This window comes from Phyllobates terribilis, unplaced genomic scaffold, assembly GCF_046119375.1.
Source record: "Phyllobates terribilis strain yellow unplaced genomic scaffold, ASM4611937v1 Scaffold_1__5_contigs__length_1240528914, whole genome shotgun sequence".
Lineage (NCBI taxonomy): Eukaryota > Metazoa > Chordata > Amphibia > Anura > Dendrobatidae > Phyllobates > Phyllobates terribilis.
In genome coordinates, this window is record NW_027362761.1 from 379,381,582 (window position 1) to 379,401,761 (window position 20,180).

General features: G+C 43.4%; 1 protein-coding gene across 2 annotated transcripts in view; it reads left to right on the top strand.

Moving 5' to 3' along the window:
• Window positions 1-20,180, top strand: part of SUSD2 (sushi domain containing 2) — a 356,158-nt gene that overhangs the window by 95,294 nt on the left and 240,684 nt on the right. For both annotated transcript variants that reach the window (XM_073676401.1, XM_073676400.1), the window contains exons 2-4: window positions 14,671-14,875; window positions 17,917-18,068; window positions 19,414-19,581. In XM_073676401.1, the coding sequence (XP_073532502.1) occupies window positions 14,671-14,875; window positions 17,917-18,068; window positions 19,414-19,581 (525 nt within the window). The remainder of the gene's footprint in view (window positions 1-14,670; window positions 14,876-17,916; window positions 18,069-19,413; window positions 19,582-20,180) is intronic.

A 20,180-nucleotide genomic window follows, 5' to 3' on the forward strand; every position in this document is an offset into this window, starting at 1 on the left:
GGAGTGTATGGCTTATTGTGGTCTTATGAACAGATACTCTAGTCTCTGCTTGGTAACTCTGCAGCTCCTTCAGGGTTACCTTTGGTCTCTGTGCTGCTTCTCTGATAAATGCCCTTGTTGTCCATGCTGAGAGTTTTGGTGGGCAGCCCTCTCTTGGCAGATTTGTTGTGGTATCATGTTATTTCCATTTGATGATAATGAATTTGATGGTGTTCCAGGGGATCATCAGAGACTGGGATATCTTTTTGCATCCCAACCCTGATTTCTACTTCTCAACCACTTTGTCCCTGACTTGTTTGGAGATCTCCTTGGTCTCCATGGTGTTGTTTGGTTAGTGGTGCCTCTTGCTTAGTGGTGTTGCAGCCTCTGTGGCCTTTCAGAAAAGGTGTGTATGCATGTAACTTATGAAGGTAATTGCTTGCACCAGAAATTTTTAGTTGTGTCATATGCACATGCCAATTTTTAATTATATGATCCCATAAATTTAATTTATGCCTATATTTTTCTCACTTCATCAACTTGTACCATTTAATGCTGATGCATCACACACAAATCAGATTACAAAAATATTTAAATACAGGTTGTAATGTAGCAAAATAAGTAAAAAGGCAAGGGGTGAATACTTTCACAAGCCACTGTATAACATGACCAGGCAACCATCTGTTTGTCAGGATCAGCCACTTGGTAGAATAAACTAATTTTTAAAGCAGTAATGTGAATATAACATTGTTTTATCTTTGTTACATTGAAAATATAACAATTGACAAGTAGATAAACTAATAATATATATAAAATGAGCACCGGTGGTCTAATGTTTTACTTCACATCATTAACCATAACACATGCCATAAATTCATTCTCTGACAAGCTAAAACATCAATTTCAGGCTTATGCACCTTGGATACACTGTACAATAAACCAACATTTAAGCTGAGGTCAGCTTGAAGCTGTACACGGTCTCTTTGTTACAATGATCTGCTATGCCAATCACTATGATCCATTCAGTGTAATGCAAATAATGAGCTCAACTGCGTAGTAGTACACAGCCAACGTGAAAATTTTTTGAGGAATTCTAACAATATGTTCTCATAGTGTAATTGTAATAAATTTTTGGCTTCAATCTGTGATCCTGTACTGTTGGTAGAGGGAAGGCAAAACACCCAATTTGAGATAGTTTCCAAATGTTTATGGCTTCCAACAAGCCTACAACCTGCAGTAAACACCACTGCACGACCAGCTCTACCCTCACCTAATGTATCCTCACCTATCCCTTCTACAATGTGAGCCCTCGCGGGCAGGGTCCTCGCTCCTCCTGTACCAGTCGCTGACTTGTTTTGTTAAGATTATGTAAATGCTTTTGTTATGTATATCCCTATCACATGTAAAGCGCCATGGAATAAATGGCGCTATAATAATAATAATAATAATAATAAATGGCAATGACAATAGACCACGAAGGAGAACCCATCAGCATGAGCTTTGTAACGTAAAGACATGGCTGTAATGATGCTGTAATGCTGGTTAAATTGATACCTTTGATGAGGAAATCCACTTTATTTGTTCTTCTTTAATCACCATTTGACGTTTTCTACTAATTATATTTCGATGCACAGAGGCCGGACTGTACACTGTCTTCTCCTCCCTTTCTGTGATTCCCTGGCCCCTCTGCTGCCGGCGGTATGTGAATGACCTGCCTCCTCTGTTTAAAATCTCAGCAGTGACCTGTCATTCAAAGACTGGAGGTAGGCGGAGGGGTGGGGAGAAGCCGCCAAGGACCCGCCTGTATGACTAGTCTCCTGTGCAGCTCAATCCCTGGCAGCTTTTAAAATGGTGTTTTTCTCTGAAACGCCGCAGCATTATAGAGACAAACATACATAGCTGTGATCGTATAGCCAGTGGCTGATACATGCTGCCCATGGTTTGGGCACCATGTATCAGCTGTCAGGTTCCCCTTAAACATAATCTTACTACACACTGTAAAGTACATTAGGGAAAAAATCTACAGTCCAGTAACAAGAAAGTGAGTGGTTTACAGATAACTTCTGACATATGGCTCAACTGAAAGGGGTTTTCTGGGATATATTTATTTTTTATTAAGAGATTATATAACAAAAAGTAAGAGGGTTTCTTATTTAAAGTTGTTGTTTTTTTAATTCCCTTTATGAAACGGCTAGATAGAGAATGTAATCCCACTTTAAATAAATGCTCTTTTCTTGGAACTTTACCCAGTAATAGTGACAGATATAAATTTATAAGCCACAAATAAAGTTCTGTTTTAATTATAGGAAACTAGTGTCACATACAGGTTGAGTAAGGCTGGTTTCCTGTAATTATAGCAGAATTCCAATAACCTAGCCCCTGTAGACACGAAGACTGCCCCACAGATATTGACATCCCCATCTCTTACTGTTGTAAACAATGGCCTTTGTTGGGAGGCAATTACTGTCTTCCCACACTGTGAAGTGGAGTCAACATTTGTCCATTGTCTCATTCTGTTGGCAAAAACGGACAATATGTCTGATTCCTTACTTTAATTAGAATAATGCAATGCTTCACACAAAGGCTACATACTTGTTACTAGCACATGTTTTATCCTGGCGGTAATACCCAGAATTCTCAGAGACCAATCACAAAGTTGTAAAATCAAGTCACTTGTTTCATTTACAGTATATGGACGTGGACAAGAGCATTTCTCATCTTCCATTGTGCAGACTGGGGCCACAAACAAACTCATCTGAATGTATCTAACTACTGTACATTCTGAATGCAAGAAGTTCATTAAATAATATATATTTTAGATATGTCTTAGGCTAAGTTCACATGTCCAATTCTTCAATTGGAAGAAAAAGAGATGACCATGTAATTGATCTATTACTGTTACCCATAGACTTCAGTGTAAAAAGGACAAGGATCCTGTTGCAATCCGAAAAAAGTTGTGTCTGCAAAACTTTATTGTGCGGCTAAGATAACTGAATTAAAGCTGGTGATACAGATACTTCAAATACAGTTGGAAATTATTTCTAGATAAAGGGGAGTAAGCCAGCAACATGTCTAGGAGGAAAAAATATTATAAAAGCAAAAAAATTATTAAATCATTTTAAAAACACAGCAGAAAAGAAGTTATCCCAGGAAATAGTTTATGCGCTTTGAACAACAAGATTCTTCATCATAGCATGTATAATCTACATCCCGAGATAACTTCCTGTTTTTCTATCATGTTTTTAAAATGATTTAATAAATTTGTTGTTTTTATAATATTTTTTTACACCTGTTGCTGGATAACTCACCTCTTTCTGTATTCCTCTGTTGGTCACCGGTATACAGCTTTAATCAGTGAACCACCCAAGGATTATGTTTGCTGATTTTATATACGTGTATATATGTATATGTATATATATATATATATATATATATATATATATATACACTGCTCAAAAAAATAAAAGGAACACTCAAATAACACATCCTAGATCTGAATGAATGAAATATTCTCATTGAATACTTTGTTCTGTACAAAGTTGAATTTGCTGATGTAGCACCCCGAGGGCTCGGCTGCTACAGGGGTATTGCACCTCAAACCAGAGGTGTGGTATTCCACTCCCGGGTAAGGATGGAGTGTGGACCAGGACTCATTTAGCTGCATGCACCACACACACCACATTTCCGAGGGACAGGTCAACGGTGCTCCCACTAGACAGAAGTGCAGGCACGACAGCATCTGTCCCTGGCTGGAGTGGGGCGGGGGGTGGAATACCCAGTGGTGTAGGAGCAGATAGGGGTGGGTTTCTGGGCATAGGTAGGAGCCCATTGGTTGCTAGTCACCTGGGCTCGGGTGTCAGAAGGAGGTATATAAGGTGGGCACCATCTTAGGACAGGAGTCAGTTCAGTTCAGAGAGGAGTTCAGCCAGAGAGTGCTGACAGAGAGCTGTGGCTCAGTCTGGGCCCAGCTCCAGAGGCAGGCCTGGAGTGGAGGCCAGAAACAGCAGAAAGAGAGAGGAGAAGGAACGGAAAGGAAAGTAAGAAAGGAACTGGAAAAGAGGAGAAAGGAAGCAAGGAACACAGAGAAAGGCCCAGAGACACGAGGACAGAAGGAACCCCATATGCCCAGGAGATACAGGGTGAAGGGTTGGCAGAGCAGGGTACCGGAACCCAAATTGGTGGAGGCGACTAATCCTCAGCCAAAACCGGAGGTTGTGACCACATCTTGATGCGACCCCTCACTACATCCACCAGGAAAGCATACCACATAGGGTCAGGGAAACCGGAGAGAGGTTTCGCCAACAGAAGGCCCGAGGAAGCTGGACAAAGGTGGGTCACTGGTGGGGACGGCCAGAGAAAGGAAAGGAAGGGAGCCCTGTGCCACACTCTGGAATTGCCTGGGAGTTGGTCGAGCCCCTTGCCTGGTGAACGCAGCACGGCTCAGGCGGTCCTTCATGTGCACAAGTGACCTGGATGAGAACTGTGAGTAAAGCATTGGAAACTGCACCACACGTCTCTGTGTTTCATCGCCGCACCAGCACCATTAGTACTGGGACGCTCACACCATCACTACCATCATCTACTCTAGCTGCCCTGAGGCAATACTCCTCCCGTGGGGAGTTATCCCATTCTTGGCTGCGCATATAACATCAGCCCCAGTGGTCTGCAGCGCAGCGGCGGTCCCCACTGACCGCAATCAACTTTTGGCGTAGTCGGACCATTACAATACAAATAGACTGCCACTGAATTGACCACCCTGGGCACGGACCGGGTCAGCGCCACTGAGACTACATCCCACCAGAGGCCTGGTTCCGGGTATCCCCTGCACAACACAGGCCCATGGGGCGCGTCAACTTTGGCGTAGTCGGCAGGATCTTTACCAACCCGCCACAAGCGGGTATTGCGTGCCTGAAGAAGATCGTACATGTACCTTGAAAAGAAGTCTCCCGCCATTTCCAGAAGTTTCCCGCCGTTCGGAGTCGTTTCCCGCCATCCGGAGCCGATTCCCGCCATCAGACGCCATTTTGGACCGTTTCCCGCCATCTTCATCCGTTTTTCCCGCCCTGGCAGAGCGGACGCCATTATGTGCGCACCAAAGGACAGCAGGAAGCCGCCTCCCATCGTGGGCCAGGTCCCAGAGTGGCGCCAAAGGAGGGGCCCGCCCCCAGCAACAATGAGTGCAGCAATGGAGATGTCCATCAATGTGGGGGGGGGCTGCCCCTAAAGGTGATTGTCAGCAGATGCCCCCAAGACCACCCCCCATGGGGGCGGATAGGAAAGAAAACTGTGGGGCCGGGCGCGGCCTGGATCAGTCTGGACCTGCTGCACCCGGAGATGGAGGGAGCAGAAAACTCCACCAGCACCCTGGCCCGCAGCCTGCTGCAAGCTGAGCCACCCTGCAGCCTGACAGAGTTGCTAGCCCAGCTGCCCAGGGACCCGGACAGTGCACGCGCAGCGCTGGAAGACCTGAACAGGAGGATGGTCCGGGCGCAGCGGGATGTGTTTGCCGGGTGGAGAGAGGAGATGGCCCGGCAGCACGAAGGCAGAAAGCGGAGGACCCCGCCGGGACCGGGCAGCGCGCTTACCACTGGGCGCGGAGAAGAGGGACCGGCAGCTGCAGACGACGCCGCGGAGGAGGCCACGGAGACCGAGGCAAGTAATGGGGACGCCACCACCCCAAGCCCTGGGAACACCAGCCTGCCCTCACCCTCCACTGCGGGACCCGAAGCCCCGGGGACCGTACCTGACATCATGCCTCCACCGCCGCCAGCTAGGCCTCAGGCTGCAAACGTCACTGTCACGCCCCGCCCTGCGCTGTGCCCTCTGAACCCGGGCGCCGTAAAGCGGGAGACGTCACAGGCCGGGACCCAAGACCCAGCACACCCGGGCGCCACTGCCTCACCAGCGCCCCCTACCTTGGCGGTGCCACCCCCGGGCGCGACCAACGGCCTGGTCGCAAGGCCGAGTGCCCCCGGGCGCTGCCACCCGTCCAAAGCCCGCGGTGCCACCCCTGGGTGCGGACCTGTACGCCCAACATACCAGCCCAGACGGGCTGCCCTTTGAGTGGCCACCGGAGCTTGTCAACCCCCGTCTCCGGAAAGAACAACCCCTGAGCGAGCCTCTGATCCCGGCCCCGGAGCCTGCCAACATCGCTGCACCCCCGCCGGAGGAATCCCAGTTTTCATGGGACCCCACCGGCGAGAATCTCATGGGGTTCACCCAGGAGATCCGGGCGGAAGCAGCCCGGCGCCTGGATTGCTGCCGTCAGCAGCTGGCCACCTTTGAAAGGGAGCGACGGCAGAGGCGCATCAGGGAGGAGCGACTCCAGGCCAGGAGCGCGGAACAGAAGAGGAGGGCCCGACAAGACGCCCACGCCATCCGCGGTCCCAGAGCCACCGGGACCGTAGTCAAGTTCCAGCTGGAGCACGGCTGGGGCTTCATCAGAGACCCGGAGGCTGACACCGACGTCTTTGTCACCAGAAGGGACGTAGAGGGCCACCTGCCGGAGGGACATCACGGCCGTGACCTGTACCCCGGTGACGTGGTCACCTACACCCGGCACAAGGGCGCAAAGGGACTGTATGCCCTCCATGTCCACCGTCTAACAGAGGAGGAGCTGCGGTACCGCCCAGACATGGACTACCCTGAGTGCCCGGATGGGTCTGAAGGCTATGAGGAAGGAGCATCAGGAGGACACCGTTATTGAATAAACGGTAAAATTAACTGTAAATAGTTACCCGTCAGGGTATCAGAATTGTAGATGAAACTGTTGACTGTGTGAACGTTACCTGTGTGCCCCTAATCCCTAACCAGGCTGAGGACTGTGAGCAGCCACTCCCTTATCCCCACTGGCCGAGGACTGAGAGCGGCCACCCTTGTAAATAGTTGCGCTTCTTAAAGCGCCCCCTACTGATTTTATACAAGAACTGCAACGTCTACCTCAGGACGAATTAAATGGACTGTTGCACCTTTTCCTGGTCGCAAGTTGCACAGCGGCCAGAGTTCAAGAATCTGCTTGAAAATGTTTTACTTGAAAATGTTTTTGTTTAAGAATGTCTTATACTGAAAAAGTTTCATATGCTGCTAAAGGAGTTTATAGTATTCTATATGTGTGTGAAGAAAGTCTTATAATGTTTTACGATGTTTATACCAGTAACGTTTAAAAGGAAAAGAGTACCTCCCATAAAGGGATGGGTTAATTGTTGAATGTCTTATATGCGAATGCATTCTAAAAATTTGTATGTTTTCAAATTGTTTTGTTCTCTTCCAGCCCGAGGACGTGCTGTGATTTACCAGGGGGGAATGTAGCACCCCGAGGGCTCGGCTGCTACAGGGGTATTGCACCTCAAACCAGAGGTGTGGTATTCCACTCCCGGGTAAGGATGGAGTGTGGACCAGGACTCGTTTAGCTGCATGCACCACACACACCCCATTTCCGAGGGACAGGTCAACGGTGCTCCCACTAGACAGGAGTGCAGGCACGACAGCATCTGTCCCTGGCTGGAGTGGGGCGGGGGGTGGAATACCCAGTGGTGTAGGAGCAGATAGGGGTGGGTTTCTGGGCATAGGTAGGAGCCCATTGGTTGCTAGTCACCTGGGCTCGGGTGTCAGAAGGAGGTATATAAGGTGGGCACCATCTTAGGACAGGAGTCAGTTCAGTTCAGAGAGGAGTTCAGCCAGAGAGGGCTGACAGGGAGCTGTGGCTCAGTCTGGGCCCAGCTCCAGAGGCAGGCCTGGAGTGGAGGCCAGAAACAGCAGAAAGAGAGAGGAGAAGGAACGGAAAGGAAAGTAAGAAAGGAACTGGAAAAGAGGAGAAAGGAAGCAAGGAACACAGAGAAAGGCCCAGAGACACGAGGACAGAAGGAACCCCATATGCCCAGGAGATACAGGGTGAAGGGTTGGCAGAGCAGGGTACCGGAACCCAAATTGGTGGAGGCGACTAATCCTCAGCCAAAACCGGAGGTTGTGACCACATCTTGGTGCGACCCCTCGCTACATCCACCAGGAAAGCATACCACATAGGGTCAGGGAAACCGGAGAGAGGTTTCGCCAACAGAAGGCCCGAGGAAGCTGGACAAAGGTGGGTCACTGGTGGGGACGGCCAGAGAAAGGAAAGGAAGGGAGCCCTGTGCCACGCTCTGGAATTGCCTGGGAGTTGGTCGAGCCCCTTGCCTGGTGAACGCAGCATGGCTCAGGCGGTCCTTCATGTGCACAAGTGACCTGGATGAGAACTGTGAGTAAAGCATTGGAAACTGCACCACACGTCTCTGTGTTTCATCGCCGCACCAGCACCATTAGTACTGGGACGCTCACACCATCACTACCATCATCTGCTCTAGCTGCCCTGAGGCAATACTCCTCCTGTGGTGAGTTATCCCATTCTTGGCTGCGCATATAACATCAGCCACAGTGGTCTGCAGCGCAGCGGCGGTCCCCACTGACCGCAATCCACGGGTGGCGTAGTTGGACCATTACAATACAAATAGACTGCCACTGAATTGACCACCCTGGGCACAGACTGGGTCAGCGCCACTGAGACTACATCCCACCAGAGGCCCGGTTCCGGGTATCCCCTGCACAACACAGGCACAGGGGGCGCGTCACTGACAACAAAATCACACAAAAATCATCAATGGAAATCAAATTTATTAACCAAAGGAGGCCTGGATTTGGAGTCACTCCCAAAATTAAAGTGGAAAAACACACTACAGGCAGATCCAACTTTGATGTAATGTCCTTAAAAGAAGTCAAAATGAGGCTCAGTATTGTGTGTGGCCTCCATGTGCCTGTATGACCTCCCTACAATACCTGGGCATGCTCCTGATGAGGTTGCGGATGGTCTCCTGTGGGATCTCCTCCCAGACCTGGACTAAAGCATCCGCCAACTCCTGGACAGTCTGTGGTGCAACGTGACATTGGTGGCTGAAGCGAGACATGATGTCCCCTATGTGCTCAATCGGATTCAGGTCTGGGGAACGGGCGGGCCTGTCCATAGCTTCAATGCCTTCATCTTGCAGGAACTGCTGACACACTCCAGCCACATGAGGTCTGGCATTGTCCTGCATTAGGAGGAACCCAGGTCCAACTGCACCAGCATATGGTCTCACAAGGGGTCTGAGGAGCTCATCTCTGTACCTAATGGCAATCAGGCTACCTCTGGCAAGCACATGGAGGGCTGTGTGGCCCTCCAAAGAAATGCCACCCCACACCATTACTGACCCACTGCCAAACCGGTCATGCTGAAGGATGTTGCAGGCAGCAGATCGCTCTCCATGGCGTCTCCAGACTCTGTCACGTCTGTCACATGTGCTCAGTGTGAACCTGCTTTCATCTGTGAAGAGCACAGTGCGCCAGTGGCGATTTTGCCAATCCTGGTGTTCTGTGGCAAATGCCAAGCGTCCTGCACGGTGTTGGGCTGTGAGCACAACCCCCATCTGTGGACGTCTGGCCCTTATACCACCCTCATGGAGTCGGTTTCTAACCATTTGTGCAGACACATGCACATTTGTGGCCTGCTGGAGATCATTTTGCAGGGCTCTGGCAGTGCTTCTCCTATTTCTCCTTGCACAAAGGCGGAGGTAGCAGTCCTGCTGCTGAGTTGTTGCCCTCCTACTGCCCCCTCCACGTCTCCTGGTGTACTGGCCTGTCTCCTGGTAGCGCCTCCAGCCTCTGGACACTACGCTGACAGACACATAAAACCTTCTTGCCAGTGCTCGCATTGATGTGCCATCCTGGATGAGCTGCACTACCTGAGCAACTTCTGTGGGTTGTAGAGTCCGTCTCATGCTACCACGAGCGTGAAAGCACAACCAACATTCAGAAGTGACCAAAACATCAGCCAAAAAGCATTGGTACTGAGATGTGGTCTGTGGTCCCCACCTGCAGAACCACTCCTTTATTGAGTGTGTCTTGATAATTGCCAATAATTTCCATCTATTGTCTATTCCATTTGCACAACAGCATGTGAAATTGATTGTCAATCAGTGTTGCTTCCTAAGTGGACAGTTATATTCTGTTGTTTAAGTGTTCCATTTATTTTTTTGAGCAGTGTATATACAGATGCATCTCACAAAATTAGAATGTCATCAAAAGGTTAATTTATTTCAGTTCTTCAATCCAAAAAGTGAAACTCATATATTATGTAGAGTCATTACAAACAGAGTGATCTATTTCAAGTGTTTATTTCTGTTAATGTTGATGATTATGGCTTACAGCCAATGAAAACACAAAAGTCATTATCTCAGTTGATTATTTATTGGTAAAGAATGGTATTACACCAGTTATATACATCCTGCCGAAGATTCATAAAACTTTGGTGAACCCTCCGGGACGTCCCATTATCTCAGGCAGTGATTACATTTTCAGTCGAATAGGTATATTTTTGGATAGAGTTCTAGGTCCATTGGCTAGAAACACTGCTTCCTTTTTACAAGATACAAATGATTTCTTATGCAAGTTACAGGAGGTTCCAATGATTAATGAACCTATATTGTTGGTATCATTTGATGTGGTATCATTATATACCTCAATTAAACACGAGAGGGGTCTTATTGCTGTAAGAAGGAAACTTGATTTTACAAACTTTAAGCCTTAAAGTATTGGTTTCTTCATGGAGTTATTGGAGATGGTACTTACTAATAACTATTTTATGTTTGGTGATGAGTATTACATGCAACGACGCGGGACTGCGATGGGTGCCAATATGGCACCCGCTTATGCAAATTAAATGATGGCCATGTTGGAGGAGTAGCTTGTCTATGTGGCGCCGCTTTTTTCACTGGTGTTGAGATGGTGGCGCTACATAGATGACATCTTCCTCCTGTGGAAAGGCATTGAGCAAGAGTTGTTGAATTTTTTTTACTTTATCAATACTATTGACAGTGATATCAAGTTTTCATTGGTCTACTTGGCACAGGAAATCCAGTTTTTGGATGTTCTTGTTAGTTATAGGGAAGGTAGATTTTGCACTACTCTATATTCGAAACCGACGGATAAAAACAACATTCTAAAATTTGAAAGTAATCATCCTGGAAAGATGGTAAACTCTCTTCCATTTAGTCAGTTTTTGCGAACTAAAAGAATTGTAAGTGATGATAATAATTTAAAACAAAATCTTGAAAAAATGAGGATGAAATTTTTGGTCAGGGATTATCCGAAATATTTACTTGACAAGGGGATTAATATGGTAAATAATCTTGAACGTGAATCTCTTTTAAAATCTAAGAGGAGCATAGATAAGGTGTCTAATAGAATACCAGTTATTACCACATTTTATGAGGAGAGTGACTCTATCGCTAGAATAATTAGGAAACACTGGAGCATGTTGCGTAAATGCAATTTCAGAATCCTCCGTTGTTCTCGTATAAACGAGCAAGGAAGTTGAAAGATAAATTGGTGAGAGCTGATGTGGGACCTCAAAAAGGTATGAAGCAAATAACATTAACAGGTAATAAAAGAACAGGATCTTACCCTTGCTTGAATTGTGTAAACTGTCCAAATTTGATTAAGGGGAGTTTTTTTCTACATCCAATTACAAATGAGAAATTTGTTATCAAACATTATTTGACATGCGACTCGGGATACGTCATATATCTTCTATACTGTCCTTGTAAATTGATGTATGTGGGGGAGACAACATGGGATTTGATAACCTGTTTGAACCACCACAGATATACTATACGCAAAAACAGATTGGATTTGCCAGTCTCTAAATATTTTACTGAAGCCGGACACAATGAAAAACAATTAAAATTTAGGATCATTGATCACGTGCCCCCCTGAGGAGGGGAGGTGATCGGGTTAAAATGCTTAAGATTAAAGAATTACAATGGATAAGGAAATTAGACACATTACGTCCTAAAGGACTAAATGTGGATTTCAAAATTGAATTGGCATCTCTTTGATGTATCTCTGATGTTCCATTTGGATTTGAATCGTTGTGTGATATGGTACATGGCCTTTGATTTTGTGGAGTTTTAACTAATAGTGACTCTTTTATCTCTTATAGATCTTTGGAGAAAGTGAACTATATTATCTACAGGTCTCACCTCTACATCATCATGTGACAGTGTGATCTAAACGTGTGATAATAATTTTTTTGCATGTCAATATATATTGTTGCTAATTTTTGGATCAACATTGAGCATCATATATATGAGTCTTTATTATACATTCTCTTTATAATGTATATAGCCAATATGCCAATACCGTTCATTTATTAAAGGGCTTGGTTGAAACCTGGTATGTGTATATAATATGGGAATGGATGCATGGGGCATGGTGGGTTGAGTAACTTGCCCCCAACCGGGTGAGTGGCTCCCCCTATTGCTCTGATATTGGGTTTACCAACCCCAGCTAATGGGGGGTGTTACCCAATAGTATCCTTATATGTCCCTATTATAAAAAAGAGAAAATATATAATATCGCACTATTACCTGTTTTTTGGCCCTTTTTGTCCGTTATTGTTGCTATGTGCTAAGTATTTTTAGGTTTCAGACTTTAATTATTGTATAATACAAGGTAATAACATAAACATATATGACTCTTTTGGGCATACCTTAACAAAAATGCCCCTGATGCAACACATTTATATAGTTATTTGCACAATGGATAGTGGGTATATGTACCACATCAAAGATGGCGTCTATAGCACTTCCGCCCTTAGTACAATGTCATATCCGCCAGTGATGTCATTGGAGCATGCTCAGTGTCGATTTTCTGTATGTCACAGTCTGGTCTCCTCCCCTTTCCAGCAGCAATCTTGACATGCGTTTTTTAACACTGGAGACGCCGCTTTTCGGCGTTGTTCACATGTTGATGCGGTGAGTCAATCCTGATTATTTTGATTCTATACACCTGTATTTATTAAGTAATTTATCATGGATTAAGCTATATCATGTAAATAAACAATGTGTATGTATTCTCATGAATCAAAAAAGCTTTATATAATGTGATCTATCTAGGTATATGTACTGTATGTTTTTATGCACTTTGCATGTTGCACTTTTTGCACTTTATAATGTAATTGTCCTTTAAATGGATGACCTGATATATACCTCACCTGTATACTCTGCACTTTGCTTGAAAAAGGATGTATTCAGCCAAAACGTTGCCACAGCTATGGCTGAGCTAATAAATCATCTATTTTTGGAGTGCTGTTTCTACAATTTTTTTCATATATATACAGTACAGACCAAAAGTTTGGACACACCTTCTCATTTAAAGATTTTTCTGTATTTTCATGACTGAAAATTGTACATTCACACTGAAGGCATCAAAACTATGAATTAACACATGTGGAATTATATACTTAACAAAAAAGTGTGAAACAACTGAAAATATGTCTTATATTCTAGGTTCTTCAAAGTAGCCACCTTTTGCTTTGATGACTGCTTTGCACACTCTTGGCATTCTCTTGATGAGCTTCAAGAGGTAGTCACCGGAAATGGTCTTCCAACAATCTTGAAGGAGTTCCCAGAGATGCTTAGCACTTGTTGGCCCTTTTGGCTTCACTCTGCGGTCCAGCTCACACCAAACCATCTCGATTGGGTTCAGGTCTGGTGACAGTGGAGGCCAGGTCATCTGGCGTAGCACCCCATCACTCTCCTTCTTGGTCAAATAGCCCTTACACAGCTTGGAGGTGTGTTTGGGGTCATTGTCTTAGGAAACTCTCCTTGCTTAGGAAACTCTGTCACCTCTGATAGACTTCAACAAGAAGTAAAGCATGAAATTAAAAATCCCTCCATTGTTGAGAACAGAGAGGATTTTTAAAAGAGGTATAAATGTAGCTCTGATATATAATACTGGATTGAGTTACTCAGGATCCATAGAAGATTAGTAATGCAATGTATTCATAAAGATATTCAACTTTTCGTGTAGGATAATTTTATATATGGTTTTTACACATGAAAACATACATTCATATTCATATAAACTCAAATGAGTTTTTTCTGCAACTTTTACATAACTGTGATGTCAATTAAGAAAGTATTAAAAAAACAATGCCCGATGATTGTTAAATTGCTAGTAATATTAAAGCAAGCATGTAATTCTGTTATACTTCTTGTTATTGCAGGGCTAAATATTCCCCTTTTTATTGGAATGATGGAGAAAAATTACTTGTAAAAAAGTTCCACACACTGCTCCTTCCAGTCATCTGGGCTGTGTTGCAGCTGAGACTATTTACTGTTTCCCACTCAGCTTTGATTGATGTCCCCGTCTGTCATGTGAACCTGTGTCACGAGACATTAATCTAAGCTGAGTGAGCATGCTCGCAGAGAGGACAAATGCTTAGAATAATTTCATTTGAAGGCATTCACAGGTTTTGATGTGACATTCATTCAGAAGTTGAGCCATGTATCATCAAACCATTATTATGGAAGTATTCTCCTCTAGACCAGTGTTCCCCAACTCCAGTCCTCAAGGCCTACCAAAAGATCATGTTTTCAGGATTTCCTTAGTATTGCACATGTGATGGAATTATTGCCTGTACAGGTGATGTAATTATCACCTGAGCCATACTAAGGAAATCCTGAAAACATGACCTGTTGGTGGGCCTTGAGCACTGGAGTTGGGGAACCCTGCTCTAGACGCACTGCCAGTGATTACGATCTCTCAATTGTTTTTTGTGCTCTCTGCTGTTAACTACATAATCCAGCAACTCTGAAATGTGATGCATGTGTTTATTCACAGGTACAACCGACTCCTGCCAATCACAGTGTGGTGGACATCTCCAGAACTGCTCCTGCCATGCAAGTTGTTTGAATTTAGGAAGCTGTTGTACAGATTATCAAAAATGGTGTCTCCAAATTTCTCCCCACTCAGGGACTTTAATGGGAGGGAAAAAGTTTACTATTCTAGATGTAAAATTCGATACTACTATAATTGTGACTTGCAGGTAAGTGTGAAAATGAAGATTAATTGAATATCTATCTTTCAACATTTTTTTGATAAAGTGCTAGTTTAGAGTCCAGCTTCCATGTCCTTTAACAAGGGAGTTCAAACCAGGAGACCTGCAATCTCCACACATCCAGCATGTGTGAAACAAACAGCCCAGAGCTTTCACCTCCAGGCCCACCCCACAGCAAATGCTCTAAAGGCTGTGAATTTTATCCTCTGACCTCCTCCCTGTCTACAAATGTTCAATCATCCTAGCACTAAAGATGGCTGATTAACCCCTTTGTGCGCTGGAACCTTTTTCCTATGTTTAATACTGGAGCTAATAATCTTAATGCTACAATATCTCCCCTCCAGTACATTGCCAGTGACTTTGTGACAATGTGAATATAAGAAACCTCTTTCTTCACTTATGAGACACTTGTTCCCTCCCACCTCCCTCCAGAACTCACCATCTACACTGAAAAAACAAGTCCAAACTATCCTGCTTAAAACAAGACAGGCCGCCAGCACAGTGAGGTGTCTCTTTATTCTCTATGAAAAGGGAAATGGGAGGTGGTGAGAGACAACAATCAGAGGGAGACACAGAAAGATTGTGCTGAGTTCTTTTTAACAAGTATTTTACTTCACACCAGAGCTGGACTCACATGTACACTGCTCAGTATTGTGTATAATTTCCTACATGCTGCTGCTGTGATGTATAAGGGAGAGATCATAGCAGCACCTCTCATCACATTAGCTCAAAGTCAATTGAAAATTAAGAGATAGAGCATGCAGAGAGAAAGATGAGTAAAAATGTTGGCTACAGATCATATAATGGCCAGAAATATAGTTATTCCTCATATACAGGGTATATTACTCTGAAAAGTTACTTGAAAGTACAGTTAGTTACCGTTTAAATCTAAACATACTGTTATAGTTCATTTATAAATATATTTTTACAGCAGTTTGAGCTGTGTTTTCTGATGAAGAGTTCTTTAATACCTACATCGATGTAAAAAGCACTAGAGGCGGCTGATAACCCTACTGCATACTGTATATACATTGAAAGGGTTATTCAGGCTTTTAAACTGATGGCATTCTTTTAAGATAACCCATTAATATTAGATCAGAGGGAGCAGTGGGAGAGGTGTAACTCTTGTATTGTAACCCTCCAATCAGCTGTTTGAAGAGGCTACAACACCTGGGTTGTCAACTTTTTAAAAATGTTTTCTGTAAAACTCCATTTACTTTCCAAATAGATTGAGAATGGTATAAAAACACCAAGAGACACAAGATTTTCTGGCTAAAATTGCTTCATGAATCGGGGCTACTTTGGCTTATCAAGATTTAAACTGTGTATCAAGATTGCTACTTGATATTTTTTGAATGGAAACATTATTCCTTGGATTTATAGCCTAAAACCCTGTCTTTACCTGAGCTTGCCTAAAGCAGCGATAAAAAAATCTTATCTAAGATATCCTATGAGTTTAACACACCAGTAGCACAAGTTTCTTACATGTCTTACAAATACATGTCCTAGACTCGAGACTGATAGCATAATACACTAGGACAAAGACAGAAATGGGCGCCTGTGCAAGAACAGTATATGGGCCCTTCCCAGTCAAATTCATATTTCCACCTGCTTTGCATGTGGAAATGGGCCCACTTACCTCATGGGCCCCTGCACAGATTGCACCAATGATATGCCCACCCCTGGCATAATACTGATACACTGATGCAAACTACTGTATGGGTGTGTGTCTACCGAGGCATTAAGTACTTAGGTGGAAACAAGAAAGTTTCTTTTCACTGTAAGTAAAAGTGTGAAGCGGGGCTCAGGGCTGGTGCTGTGGGCCTGCTGCTGCTTATCCACACCCTGGCACCCCACTAACAAACAGTGTCCTATTCCATGTGTGCTGTGGTTTACTTTACACTCACTTATAGGCCAGAAGCCTCCACTGCATTCATATCTATGGGCTCAGGTTCAGCCACACACACATCAAAGGACACTCGCTTTGTTTCAACAATTTCAACTTTACTGGACAGTTCAGATACAACAGTCTGCAACATGCGATATCAGGCACAGCACCCTCCAGTTGTTGCTCCATTTACACAGTACATTTTTAGGCTTTGTCTCCTTTCTGCTTGGACTGACCCTACTTCAACAGACTCTGTTGGTCCTAGGGACTCCCCATCCGGCAACGCAGATTTTCTGAGATCCGCTACCGTTCCCTCTCACTTTTTCCTGTCCGGCCTCTTCTGCATCGAAGATAATGAGACACACATTCCAGTGCCTACTCCGGGCCACAGGCCCCGGATCTCACTGGAATTTCCGCAAGACTTCTGGTGAGACCTCATATTGCTCGAACGATATTTATTGGTAGTGCCAATAAATGTAACCTTTAACCTACTTAACTAATATACCCACCACTGCATATTTCCCTTTTCACTATACATTACTCAAATCGTGCAATCATTATATTATATACATTACATCACAATAACTGCATTAATTAGTTCTTATACAGTTCTATGCATTTTCACATATTACCACAGTCATAAAACTTCAATAAAATTACATGTCAGAGCCATTTTTTAAACGTTATCTTTCAGGAGGGTAGGCACGTAACAGTCCCTGTCACCCCCTTACGCATGGATTTTGAATCTGGCAGGAAATAAAAATGCGAAATGAAATGAATTAAAAATCTGTACAACATTTCATTACACTGGACATCTTCAATATCTAGCCTAACCTGAAATTCAAAGCCGACTAGATTAGTTAAAAATTATGGAGAATATTAAAGACAGATTGAGAGGAGAATTCAATGAACAGAATTGAAAAGTGTATTAATGGAAATTATCAGGTAAACTGCAGTGGAATAAACTATATACTGATCTGTAAAATGACGAAATAATAGGTAAAGTAAATGTTTGGACTCCAGCAGTGTAGTTACATCACTGGCAATTGAATCCTGTTATAGCTATTAGTTACAATTTCTGGTCATGATGATGACGGCCTTCTTCTGTCAGATATAATACAGCTTACTTTCCTACCAACAGATTCAACAATGAAATCGATACTCAGGGTTTGGTCAGTGAATCGGGACATGCTCAGTGCATTTCTCCACTGCTATTTCAGACCGGTCATATTCCATTTACATTGTTATTTAATGGATCATCCAGTTCACCCCCTTCTGGAACATGGCTAGCAGGTAAGATGCTATAAAGAAAATGGAATTCTAGATACAAAGGAAAAGAATAAATAAGGGCAGTGGCAGATGAGATCAGACTATGTTTGCAAAATCTTGTCAAAATTTTCCAATACCTTTATAAAACCTTTTTATATCTACTGGATTTTTTTTTTACTATTAATTTTAAATATCTTTTCTTTGTATTAATTGTATTCATTGTTATTATTCATTGTTATTATGAATTAATGAACGTAGTCATTTTTCTATAATCTATACTAAATGATTTTGTAGAGCTGTGCAGAGATTGCATACATAAGATTTAATGCCTCAGTGAGGGCTAAGGGGTAGCGTTTCTCCTTATGGAGAGTGACACATCAGCTCTGGCTCGACAAGGTAAGGAGGCTTATTCACCATGCAATGTTCCTCTGGGAAATTTAATATGCAAATTGCCTCTTCAGAGAAAAAGAGGACTTGTACTCTATAGCGCCACCTATTGGAAGCAGCAATTCTACAAGTCAAAATCAACCCTTTAACGAGTCGTGCAATATGACTTAGGATAAAAGCTAAATCAGAATCTCAATTTGCAGACAAGGGTTGATTGTGACTTGTAGGATTGCTACTTCCAATAGGTGGCGCTATAGAGTATAAGTTCTCTTTTTCTCTGAAGAGGCAATTTGCATGCCTCAGTGATAATTTGCTGATATTAAGCTTATGCATAATTCTTGTGGAACTCGAGGTGCGGTTTTAATAGAAAGCATAGGGTACAAAGTCAATGCTTTTATTGAACCCTTACTCCGCACTCTACTGTGCGGTCCTGTCTTGATCTGTTCACTGTTCGGGTTCATTTGAGTGATTCGTGGGGGTGTCAGGACTTAGAACCACACTAACCACACAGCAGGATGTAATAGAATAGAAGGAGCTCACTAGATAAATTAGATATTTTTGTGAGGGAATATTCAGTATAATTTATATTTCAGTTGCATAAGTCCGTCCGCATTCTGGATTTAGGAGTCTGTTTTTTATCAGTCAAAGTTTGATATCCTCTGTGTATGAATGTTGATACAGATAGCGTCAATCACTTAGTAGGAACACCCACTGGACTCCAAAACTGCAGGATAAATGGATAAAATACAAGTTGTACGTAATGTTTCCAGTTTTCACACAATACTCAATATCAGTCTTCCCTGCTCTCCTTTGTTTTATAACACACTGTCTGCATATTGGAGATCATGTTTAATGTGACAGCTTCCTTTTAAACTGTTATTGTTATAATCAGTTATGTAAGATGATGATTATTATGTTTAGAGTTAATAATGTCACTCCACCATCCCACATTATTGCAGTGTTCTTTTTTTATGGTTTTTAGTTCATCACAGTAAAGTTTCTGAGGATGAAAAGAGTATATTAGTTGACTCAAAAAAATGGCAATATTATGGTACTCCTGGATACAATGGAACTCTTACAATGACCTGGGATCCCGACACTCTCCCAACTCAACTTGTTCGTATTGAGGTTTGGGGCTACAATGAAACAGGTGAGGTCAAGATGCCGTCCACGAACTCTCGTTATACCACTCACTATTGCCAGATATAACATGTTAGGTATTTATTGCTTGCTTTGCAGGTAATGTATTTTAATGTGGTCACGTGTTGTCATAGATTAAAATGGGGCCCCTGGGAAATAGTTTAGTGGTGATTCCTATTTTAAATACAAAGACTTAGTCTGACTGGGTCTATGTAAGACTTCCATGTCTGCCATGTTTGTACTTCTGTGAAGTTCCTCCAATTACTCCTGACATTACTCTTTGGTTATGGTTTTTCAAGTCTTTAAATGTAAAAATATTATCTTGAGAATCTAATTCAGTAAATACATTTACTAGATTTCTTTACCGAGGCTTGTGAAAGTATTCACTCCCGCCATGGCTGTTTACCTATTTTTTTTACATTACAACCTGTGTTTAACCCCTTTACCCCCCAAGGTTGTTTGCACGTTAATGACCAGGCCAATTTTTACAATTCTGACCACTGTTACTTTATGAGGTAATAACTCTGGAACACTTCAATGGATCCCACTGATTCTGAGACTGTTTTTTCTTGACATGTTGTACTTCATGATAGTGGTAAAATTTCTTCG